The sequence below is a fragment of the Labrus bergylta genome, chromosome 7 (genome assembly GCF_963930695.1).
Source record: "Labrus bergylta chromosome 7, fLabBer1.1, whole genome shotgun sequence".
Lineage (NCBI taxonomy): Eukaryota > Metazoa > Chordata > Actinopteri > Labriformes > Labridae > Labrus > Labrus bergylta.
Genome location: NC_089201.1, coordinates 20,340,805 through 20,352,680, shown reverse-complemented (window position 1 = coordinate 20,352,680; position 11,876 = coordinate 20,340,805). Strand labels below are relative to the sequence as shown.

Below are 11,876 nucleotides of genomic sequence, written 5' to 3'. Positions count from 1 at the left end.
TGACAGAAAACACCCTTGTCCAAGACAAAAATTGAAAACTTTAAACTATTTAAAAATGTGTCAAAATCTTAAAACTACAAAACCTACTGATACAACGGGTGTAAAGGGGGATGACATTTAAGTATCGTTAAGCTTTCTATTTTTTTTAGAAATTCATTAAGTGATGCTATCAGGTGTCTCAACCATAACACGTCAACTCCGTAATCCCTTAAATATCAGAACTAAATAAGGTCTTATGGTTTATTAATCTGTGTTTTGGTTGGCATTGAGAGAACTCTAAGCAACTTTAAAAACTGAAATGGCAACTTACTATAGATGAGCTAGATGAGATAACTGGCATTTTAGTTTTCTCTTCTCATACAGCGTTGAAGAAAACAAAGATGTCTTCAAACAAAAGAACGAGACATGAAAGCTGCTGTTAAACTTCGATTTAATACAGGCACTAAATACAAATCTGATCTTAAACATTCATATAAAATATATTTTTTACACTTTGAAGAGTTAGCAAACACACAACAGGTCATACAGTGTATATTACACAGTGACACAATAAACTGTGCATTTAGTCGAGGGTCTTTTTCTCTGCATAGAATGGACAAACATGAAAGCCCTAAACTACATTTCTAGTCAGTCTGAAAGAAAACCAGAATAGGAGGGAATTAGTGGTCGTGTTTTTTGATTCGGATGAGGATGTAGTCTCTGTTTTTTTAATGCTACTTAGCCACATTAACCCTGCGTTAACTGATAGACCACGATATAAATCAACAAAGTTTCTCTTTTCCACTAAAGAGAAGTTAATCAATGATTTTTGAGTTTCAGGTTAATTTATTTATATTTGTATTTAGTACAAAAAGGCACTATCGACTTTTTGATGAAGTGAAAGTAATTGTGTCCTTTTTGTAAACTGCATTACTGACATGCACGCGCCCACAAACACCCCCAGATCAAACTGAAAAATCATTTCAGTTTGAAAGTTCTTCTCATGAAGAACGCAATGATTTTTGAGGTTCAGTCAATCGTGAGGAAAACAAGCCAACGCTTATGATTGCCTGCAGTGAAAAACAAAAATACTGCTTCTTGCAAAGAAGTAGTGCCAACACTACATAAAAAAATCAATGTATTTTACAACCTGATCGGAGATTAATGCTGAATATGTCACACATTGAATCACATGTGAATGTTAAAAGAAGACTAACAGAATAGCTGATTTGGATTTTTTTTTGGAGAGAGATGAATCAATAATAATCAATAATAATAAAGAAATAATCACTCATCCTGGTACATGGAAGAAGCTGAGGTTGAACTTGAAACTCCAATCACACCTATATTTAAAAACAAACAAACAAACATTAGCATTGAGGCCATATTTGGTCAAAGGCAAGCCCTCCATTTCGGCATGCAGTACTCGATCTAGTTAACATTAGTTGCCATAGTGGTCTTTGTTTCAGTCTGTAAAGAAAATAACAACTAAACAACTTCATCTGTTTTTTAAATTAGTGTTCAATCAAGACAAATGACAGAGATAAAGAATCTGCTGAATATTGAAAGCTTTGAGGATTTTGAGGAAAATCAACTGTTTGGATGGACTGAATGAAAAAAAACAAAAAAAAAACACAACCCTCACATTACAAGTCGGTGTTTCAGTCTCGTCATTCTACTAATTGTTTAGTCCAATCTCGTTACTCTTAGTAGCAGTTGTTAATCAAGAAGTGCATTTGCTCTGCGATACATGAGGGTGCTGCCCCTTCTGGAAATTTAAGGCATTACATCTTGGAGGATGCGGCGACGGCCGAGACTCCTGGACGGCTGTAGACATGCACGGGTGTGTTCTAAGAGAGTGGAAGTGAAAGAGAGCGAGAGAGAGAGTTGGTACAACTGTATACCAGATGCACATCTTAGAAAACGTTACCTGCAGACAGCTGTTTACGAATCAACATTAATAAATCTGCATTACGAAATGTTGCCACCAGACACACAAAAAAATATATACAGTATATCCAAATGTTCCGACAATTAATGTGCCCAATGTCTGAGGAATAACTTTCATTTCTGTTTAACATCCTTGTCCTCGTGAGCAGGCTGAATGTTATCCTTGATCTATAAACATCTGTATACAATATGAGCTCAAATACTGAAGACTGAAAATGGTAAATTTACTTGTATAGCGCTTTTTTCTAGTCTTCTGACTACACAAAGTGCTTTTACACTGCATGTCACACCCACACATTCACACACTGATGTCAGAGGCTGCTATGTCAAGTGTCCATCAGAAGTACCTAATCCCATTCACACAAATTCATACGCTGCACACGAAGCAGCAGGAGCAATTCAGGGTTAAGTGTCCTGCCCAAGGACACATCAGAGATATTGCTGCAGGAGCTGGGGATCGAACCCTCAACCTTCCAGTTGAGAGACAGCCGACTCTACATCTGAGCCGCCCCATGTCAGTCCTTGTCAGAGGTTGGCAGTCAGTGACAGTAAGGCCTTCTCTGCTGGCCTTAACACTGAATCAGAATCACAAACTTATATATGTATTTTTTTATTTCATTTATTTATCGTGATTATGATTTTTGCCATAATCAAGCAGCCCTACGATAGTTGCCTTGATATTTTAAGCTAGGGTAGATCATTCATGTCAGAAACTTTTTTTTTTTCTATGAAATTTTTTTTTTGTATGCAGACAGTAAATAATTCATCAACTGCTCTGATAAAATGAAATAAAAAAAATCCATTCATATGCAAACATTTGCTCCCCACAGAACAGCTGTTGAGGAAAACCATGAAATTTAAATGTGGACCTGCTGGAATAGCTGAAAACAATAGTCAGGACACTTCCAAAAGTTTTAGTCTTCCTCTGTGAAGTCCAAAATGTCAAAGTCGTGACACTAAAGAAACAGTGCCCAGGGAATCCCCTCAGTCATTCAGATTCCTGCCTGAATGTTTGCTTCAAGTTTTATAAACATATCAAAACTACTCGCCAAGAATCAATCAGACAGGTACTATTTACCTGCTGGGCCTCATCATTGAACTTGTTGAGAAGATTCTGAACCCGGTTTCCATAGTCTGGATGGACAGCCTTCAAGTTCTCAACCTGCAGGAGAAAACAGATAATATGATATTAAGGCCCTGAAAAAAATGTTCTTTATACTTCTAACAATCAGAGTCTGATCAAATGTCTTTTGTCAAACAGTCCAGATATGATGATTCTTTTGGAAGATAGAATACCTTATTGTGATTTGACTTACTCAATTATTTATTTATGTTTATTAAAAAACACTGAGAGGAAGATGGCAAGTGCAGTGATCAGTTTTGGTTTCTCAAAGTTTTAGAGTTGCAATCTTGCTTGGAAACATGAAACCAGACCTGACCACGGTGAAACAGAGAGCGTGCTCTTCTCTGTGAAATATTTCCACAGTATGACCAGAAGCCACAGTGTTGTGGTCACTTGTTGACAGTTGAGGGTGGGTGACGCATGACGGAAATGAAACCAGGTCAATTGTGAGATCAAAATGAACGCTTATATTGGTTTAATAGCATTAATTTGTTTGCAGTTTTATGTCCCTTTCAGCGTACCATAGATAAGTCACTACAGTTAACGATTCACATTTAATGTCCACTGTGTCACATCAAACACTTCCTTTTGTTACGGTTTTCTTCTAAAATAAAAGCAGGATTTCTCTTTCAAACAGGAAGTAAAGCACAAGAGCTTAAACAGAACAACATAAAAGTATATTATAAAAATGAAAGGATGACAAATACAGTTTTGAAATGCTCAAAAAAGACATTTCAAACATAAAAATGTGATTCAAGTTGATTAGCTATTGTATTTAGCCATTTCAAAGTGTCTATAACCTGATGCAACTTCCTCCAACGCCTTCAAACTCCTTTTTCAAAGGTCTGAAGGAACAAGGTCCCCCACATCCAAATCCTCCTGTAGCAGATTCTAAGGGCGCACTCACACTAGGCAATCTGTGCCGTGTCCAAGCACGCTTCACCACTAAAGTTCTCTGATGTATGGACGCAGAATCGACCATGTGTCTTTATTTATTTCCTCGAGTAAGCCTGTCTTGTAAACTGAGCACGCTTCATTATTAAGTAAAGCCATGCACGTGTTGTATTACGACCTTATGTGCAAGAGGTAGCCGTGCTCAGGCCCGGTTAGTCCTGGAGCAGTGTGAGAGCAGGCCAGCGGGGTAATGGGGAGGGGGGGCAACCGTGCTTAAGCACAGTACGGGACAACTTTGCTCGTGTGAGTGCGCCCTAAGCCAAATAGGGCAGCCTACCTATAACTCCTGTATTCTCATGTAAAGAGGCACTTTGGAGACAGATATGAAAAACAGGGTGAGGAGTGTAGCTTCCAGCATTATTCAAATGAACAAAATGACATACATAAGAAGGAAGAAAGTTAAGAAATAGCTCATAAACCAGGAAATGCCAGTGATTTAGTCAACATGACAATGCAGGGAAGCTGACACAAGCATATAGTGCCAGGTGCAGTGATGAGTAAGGGCCTTCAGATTCTTAATGAACCTGAATAATCCATGGTATCTGACATCACTGAGAAAATGTATGCACAAAAAAGATGACTTAAAAGTCTTTATGTAAAAGTTAGCAAATCAACCATTAAGAAGCCCTCAGACTCATTCATATCATTCTGCAATCATAGTAGAAGTCAGGATCAGTACAAATCACTGTTCCCTGACAACTTGTTAAAAAAACAAGTCAGTGCATTCACCAGTTTAATAACCATGACGACCTATGTCGTCCAAGGTAATAGGAAAACAACTAAAGTTACCATTATAAACTCGTCCAAATCTTACTCCTTTTGTTAAACAATAAATGCTTAATCCCAAAATAAACTACTAACCGGACCTCTTAAGTCTTCTTCAGTAACTGTTCCCTTTGAGCAAGATTTAAGTAACATTTCTGTTCTGTTTCATTTCACACTGTATACATGATCACATTTTCTTTGATTGTTTGAAGAACACTTTAGAACTGCCTGGTGCATGAATTGTGAGATTTCAATTTCATCGCCTCTGCCTAAACCCACATACAGACACCAAGCTTCATGAGCACAGTGTTAGGTTTCCAGAGAGCCACATCCTGTGGTGTTAGCACGCTCGTTCATAAAGCCATCAGTATTTTATTTTTTAAATGTTTCCTGCTACGGGGCAATAAACATGTTAAAGAACATGTCATTTGATTTAAACAGTGGAAGTATTATGTTTGGACAACTCTTAGTAGAAGCATGACAGCATCAAGCATGTCCAGGTGACAGAGACTGTGTGGATAATAATGCAGTGAGGACTCACCATGCGCTTTTGGATGAAGAGCTGGGCTCCTTTCAGGGCACCAGCCATGTTACTGCAAAGCCTCTCCCGCTCCTCCTCATTTAACACCTCGGTGTAGAAGGTCCGAACCTGCAATTCAAATTTGAAAACACACATTAAAAACCTGGTAAGAGTAGATTGAATCAAAATGATATCCATTTCAGTCCACTTCATACAGACAGGATAGCTTCTAAAAAAAAGCCAATCATCTCTAGCCTTGTCACGATCCTGGTTACCTTAGAGTAGTAACACACATACAGTTCATGTGTAGATTAGTTCACTTGTTTTGCTCTACAATGATTCATTATTCTTGATTTTCATTTCAGTCTTTATTTGAAAACCATATTGACTTATGTCCATGGTGACTTGTGGAAGAGGAGGAACCTGTTAGACATAACACTGACTTATTATGTTGGGCTCTGAAGCTGTTAGCTGTGTCTGTTTGGTACAGGGCAGGAAGCGCACAGGAAATTAGGAGAGAAGAAGAACCATCCTGGTGGTGAAATCAGTTTGTGTAAACCGACTGGTGTCGGTTGTGTAAACCGGGAATCTTGACGACTGAAAGCATTGCCCAAGAAAACGTGCTTGTAATATCGGGATGTTTTCTTCACCTGTGCGACATTGTCCTCATCTGCACTGTTGTAACGGCTCACATCTGGAGACACCTTGAACTTGGACTCCACAAACTGAGGCTGGATGTCAGGAGCACTGAAGCTGTTGGGATAGTAGTTTGGGGCTCCACCTAGAAGCCGGACAGAACAAACTGCTATGTTAAAATCTGAACAGAATAAAGAACTTTATTGACTGTGTGCATGGATGACTGTGGTTAGTTTTAAACTCAGTTTGAATTAGATGAGCAACTTACAATTCTTCTTAAACACCCTCCCATTAGTATGAGTCCTATTGCATTTCATACAGTCTCAATGGCGACATCTGTTGGGCAACTCTTGGTCTTGCCCTGTTGTATTTTACCAAGTCTTTTCAGAAAACTAAATATTTGTATGACTGGATGTGAGTGGGAGATCAAATGTATTAAACTGATGTGTTTTATAGACTGAATTCACTCTAACTTCATCACTCAGGTTTGATGTTTGTCGTGGTGTGCTTTGTCTCAGACATGGTGGCTCATCTTTCCTGGACACACTGTGAGTAACCCAATCGCTGCAAATACTACAATGCTCCTTTGATATATACAGACTAAAAGATAGATTAGGTAGATTATACAAGATTTATTTTTTGTGCTACATACAAAGCTTCAACAGTAAAGCCTTTGAGTCTGTCTCTGTTATTGCGTCACACACAGGTTGGACTATGACTCACCTTGGTTGTCAAACATGCACATCGGACCATCGCGCTGGTAGTTGGTCACACGGGTCCTGAATGGACAGTTGACAGGGAGCTGCAGGTAGTTAGCTCCCAGCCGGTGTCGATGCGTGTCTGGGTAGGAGAAGAGACGGCCCTAGACAAAGATAAAGGAGATGAACATCAACAGGGCATCGCTTAACTGAAGGGTCTGTCTTTAAAAAAACAAAACAAGATTTCTCGTTGGTCATTTATTCAAAAGATTAGGGTCCAGACTAAGACCTGCTGGGAGACAATAAAGTCTTGGGGGTCACCAAATACCCTCATTAAGATGCCTGAACATGCACTTAAACAGGACACCATAGAGACAGTTATTATTTGAAGTTACAGGAACAGTTTAGCTGAAATAACTTTTTTTAGATTCAGTATTACTGGAAAATGTGTCAAGAATAACAAAAGAAAAGAAAGAAAGTTGTGTTTACCTGCAGCATCTTGTCTGGGCTGGCCTCGATGCCTGGTGGCATGTTGCTGGGATCGAAGGCGAGTTGCTCCACCTCAGCAAAGTAGTTCATTGGGTTCCTATTGAGCACCAGTTTGCCCACAGGGATCAGAGGGTACTCTTTGTGAGACCAAACCTGAATGAGATACAGTAGCTCCATTAAAAGAAGAAAAGATGGTACCACTACCATCCGACTGTAGGATGGGTACAACACGCACAGAGAAGTTTTTGTATTCATAGACTTTACTATTGATGAGCACTTCAGCTCAAATTCATGTAAACATTTAAAACTAGACATAGGATACAGAGCCACTGTTACTTTGACACAAACACTGATTTCAGTTATCAGATGTTTAAAATGCTAACAAAAAGGGAGGCAGAAACACTAAGACATATTGCTCATGGACATCTTGATGTCTGAACAGTGTGTGCCTTGAACTTTTTGTAATTGATGACATCTTTAGCAGGAATATGCAACAGAGCAATAGAAACTTTTCTTGTCTATGTGGATGCCAAGATATTTGTAGGACTCTACTTGTGTTATGGTGTGATCATGGATGACCACTGGTGAGTGGTCGCCAAGAGACCGAGGGTCGAACACCATCTCATTTGTTTTTTTTGTGTTGAGGAGGAGATGGTGTTCGTCACACTACTGCACAAAGTTGCTGGTTGTTGATGTATATGTGTGAATGTCCGAGTCTGTTTGCAGAAGGCCCAGGATGGCCGTGTCATCGGAAAATTTAACAACATGTACGTTTCCACTGTTGCTGGTACACTGATTTGTGTAGAGAGTGAACAGCACTCGTGAGCTAACACACCCCTGGGGCGCTCCGGTGCTGATGGTTGTGAGCTCTGACACAGTTCTGCTCACTCTGACTTGCTGGGTGCGGTTAGTGAGAAATGAATGATACCATTTAATGATGAATGGATTGACCCTAAGCTGATTTAATGTGTTAAGTAGAATGTGAGGCTGCAAGGTGTTAAACGCTGAACTAAAATCAACAAACAGTAATCTAGCATAGGCCTTGGGATTCTCCAGATGTTTAGTGACCATGTGCACTAAGCTATTGATAGCGTCATCAGTACCTCTATGCTGTCTGTATGCAAATTGGTATGGGTCTAGCTGTGGGCCTACCTCCGACTTCAGCCTGCTCACCATAAGTTTTTCCATACATTTCATTACAACAGGAGTTAAAGCCACTGGTCTAAAATCATTACAGTCTTAAGGACACGGAATTTTTGGGATAGGTGTGATGACTGCCTTTTTCCACATTGCTGGTACAGTGTTTGTATCTACTGACCTCTGAAAGATGGGGCACCAAGCAGGTGTTAGTTCCTCTGCACACATCTTTAATAAGAAAGCAGAAATGCCATCTGGCCCTGTGGCCTTGTTGACAGTGACACCTGTAAAAACATTTTCCACATCCCACGGCAGTGGGAATGTTCTCCAAAACACTACTACACTCTGCTGAGAAATCTTGTTTATCAAACCTTTTGAAGAAAATGTTCAGTTCATTTGCTGTGGATAATTCATCCCCAGCATATAAAGATTTTTTAGTGGATTTCATGTTGGTCATAGTTTTCACAGAGTCCCATAATTTCCTGTTGTTCATGTTTTGTAGATTATCCTCCAGTGTTGCCCTGTGTTGTTGTTTTGCCTCTCTCAGTCTTTGGTTTAAGTCTGATTGTACTGCTCTTAGTTGTAGATAGTCCTTATTCTTGAATGCAAGTTTTTTCCCGTTGATACAGTCTCTTACCTCCTTTGTGATGTAAGGTTTACTGTTAGGGTAAACTTTTATTGTCTTTTTAGGGATCACAGAATCAATGCAGAAATTAATGTAGTCTGTGGTGACTTCTGTAACACAGTCTATCAGGGGTGCCCAAACAGTCGATCGCGATCGACAGGTAGATCGCTGACTGATTCTCAGTCGATCGCGAGATGTTTAGTCAATATAAAATACAATTGTAAAATAGAAAAGTGATTTCAATTTCATCTCATTGCACTGTTTCCCACACACGATACCTGTGTGGGGAGCCAAGTATACTTCCGACCTGTTTGTATTTAATTTTTCATTTATTCATGAATTTGCTGCGTGCACGAGAGAGCGAGCGAGAGAGCGAGCGGGGGAGCGAGAGAGAGAGAGCGCGCAAGAGAGAGAGAGAGTGCAGGCATGCGCAAGGACGTGCAGGTAAAACCGGGGGGGGTAAATGTTTTACCAAAAAAGTCATATATAGAAACTATGCTACGAGTATTAAACGCATTTGATGTAGCTGCAGCTACTTTTCTCTGCTCCTCTCTGCTGTCATGACTGTGAGCATCGCGGGGCACGAGACACACCAACATACAGCGCAAACGCACACACACACACACACACACACACACTTGCACTGGAGCGCCAGCCACCCCGCGAACTTTTTTACTTTTTACTTTTAGTGCTACAGCACACAGTTGATCCGTGATCTTTACGGACCGAGGCGGGAACACACGTGACCCGGTCAAACGGTCGGATGGACTTTACTCCGTTCACTCTCACCGTGTCTGCAGCTAATTTAACAAAAGCAACATCATCTCACAGCAGCCTGCTGTAGTCTGTGAACATCTCCACACAGATTAAAGTTGTTTGTTGTAAACTAAATTAAGGGGAAAACATATGTGATATAAATACAAACGTAATATTAAAATGTAGCCTACCCTAAAACAAGAGTTTTACAAAAAAAAAAGTATGTCGATATTGCATTATTTTTTACGGAACTCTCATTTATTATATCTGATATTATTTTCTGTTTGTTGTTTGAGTATTAAATGCATTTGTAGGCTGTCGGTAAAGGCTATGGCTCACTATGTGGACTGGTAGATCTCGGCAGACTGGCAACTTTAAAAGTAGATCTTGGTTCAAAAAAGGTTGGGTACCCCTGGTCTACATCATTCTCCTCAGAAAAAGTGTCCCATTCTGTGCATAAGAAGCAGCCTTTCAATGTGTCAATACTCTCTTTAGTCCATACATTGACAGATTTAACAAGAGGCTTGCTGCTCTTAAGGGCTGTTTTGTAAGTGGGGATCAGATGGATAGTGTTGTGGTCAGAATTTGCGGAAGCTGAATATGCACCCTTGATATTTCCATAACATTTGTCTAATGTTTTTCTCTTCCTGGTGTCGCATTTTATATATTGTTCAAAACCTGGGAGTGCAGTGTTCAGATTACAGTGTTTAAAATCTCCCATAATAAAGATGGGGGCGTTTGGTGTGCGTTGAAGCTGCTCTTGTACACAGTCCGCCACTTCAGAAGCTGCCCTGGATGCGTTACCGTCAGGGGAACATAAACTGAACATATCAGAATATTTCCAAACTCCCGGGGCAGGTAGAAAGGTCTTAGGCTAACACACAGTAGTTCAACGTCCTTGTTGCAGACAGTTCCCTGAACTGTGTACTGCCTGCACCACTTGTCATTGACATACACTCAGAGCCCGCCTCCTTTGCTCTTCCCGGAGTCCTCAGTTCTGTCAGCGCGGATATGGCTGAAACCTTCAATTTCGACCAAAGGCTCTGGTACATCTGATGTTAGCCACGTTTCAGTAATAGTCATTATGCAGGACTCACGGTATTCAAAGCAGGCTTTTGACAGTAGTCGGAGTTCGTCCAATTTGTTTCTCAGCGATCTGGCATTGCACAGGATCATAGATGGTAGTGGCGGCCGGCTTCCTCTCCTTCTCAGCCGCTGTCGGACACCTCCTCTCAGGCCTCTTTTTCTCGCTCTCTGTCGGTGTGATGATCGTATCTCCTGAGGCAGGTCTTCTGTCATCAATCTCTGTGGATTTGCATCATTGCGAAGAGACAGTAGCAGCTCTCGTGTGTATTGTATCACCGGATTTACTCCGGTTGCTCGGCAGCTGTTAAAAAGTTCAACGAGGATCGTGATTGCCACTAAAAGAGTCCAAAAGCACGGCATGTTCATTCTCCTTTTGGTCTTCATTCATCCATTCTCACAGAACGGTAGTCCAAAATGATCACATACAAAATACAAACTTCTACAACAGCTCACTGGTGTCCGTGTCGCCGCAGGGCAGCGCCACCCTGAGCCATGCTCAGAAAGATCTGGTACCTTGGTAAGATCGAAGGGGTTAAACTCACAACTTCACTTTTCTGCGAGTTTTTTGTGACTTTCTTTGTGACTTTTTTTCAATTTTTTTAGACATCTTTTAAAACTGTTTTTTTGTGACTTTTTAGAAAAACAGTCGAATCCATATAACAAACTATTATACGTTTAGATGGATTCTACTGTTTTTTTGTCTTCTTTTTTTATTTGTGATAGGCATACTGAAGTGTCTGATGTAACCAGGACAGAGATAATATAAGTTTACAATGGGCAGGTGTCACAATACTTGAATCATGACTCATTACACTATACCATCCAAATTACAGCAATAGCACTGGTGTTGATTATAACATCATCTATTCCACGCAATCTTATGATTACTTTATTACTCAATAATCTTAATTAAATTATGCAGTAATTAACTTACTGCACAAATAATAATGAAAATACATCACTACAAATGTAACTTCTGTATTCAAAGTCTTCAAAGTTTGTAAGTATTATCAGAAAACTGTAACGTTACCAAAACTTTAAAAAGTAAAAGCACAACAGTTTTTTTTATATATACAGTATGTAGCCTATTTCTTAATATTACTGCATGTGGCATTTTACACCTAAAATGTTTAAAGTGGAGCTGTTTTAACTACTATA

The 11,876-nt window shown here is 39.9% G+C and overlaps 1 protein-coding gene across 1 annotated transcript; it reads right to left on the bottom strand.

Annotated features, from left to right (window-relative positions):
- Positions 1-413: 413 nt before the first annotated feature.
- Positions 414-11,255, bottom strand: LOC110004941 (catalase-like). The gene is made up of 7 exons (XM_065956983.1): positions 11,232-11,255; positions 7,115-7,267; positions 6,651-6,789; positions 5,942-6,072; positions 5,313-5,420; positions 3,008-3,091; positions 414-1,829 (listed from the first exon to the last, which is right to left on the bottom strand). The coding sequence occupies exons 2-7, from the start codon at positions 7,202-7,204 to the stop codon at positions 1,764-1,766; spliced, it is 618 nt and encodes a 205-aa protein (XP_065813055.1). The 5' UTR covers positions 7,205-7,267; positions 11,232-11,255; the 3' UTR covers positions 414-1,763.
- Positions 11,256-11,876: the final 621 nt, after the last annotated feature.

What these genes read in the sequence shown, in the direction of transcription:
- LOC110004941 (XM_065956983.1), bottom strand. Translation starts at nt 7,204, where the DNA reads ATGAACTACTTTGCTGAGGTGGAGCAACTCGCCTTCGATCCCAGCAAC. An exon ending in ATGAGGACAATGTCGCACAG is followed by an intron (nt 5,421 to 5,941) that starts GTGAAGAAAACA and finishes TTTGAATTGCAG; the next exon opens with GTTCGGACCTTCTACACCGA. An exon ending in TCTTCATCCAAAAGCGCATG is followed by an intron (nt 3,092 to 5,312) that starts GTGAGTCCTCAC and finishes TTTCTCCTGCAG; the next exon opens with GTTGAGAACTTGAAGGCTGT.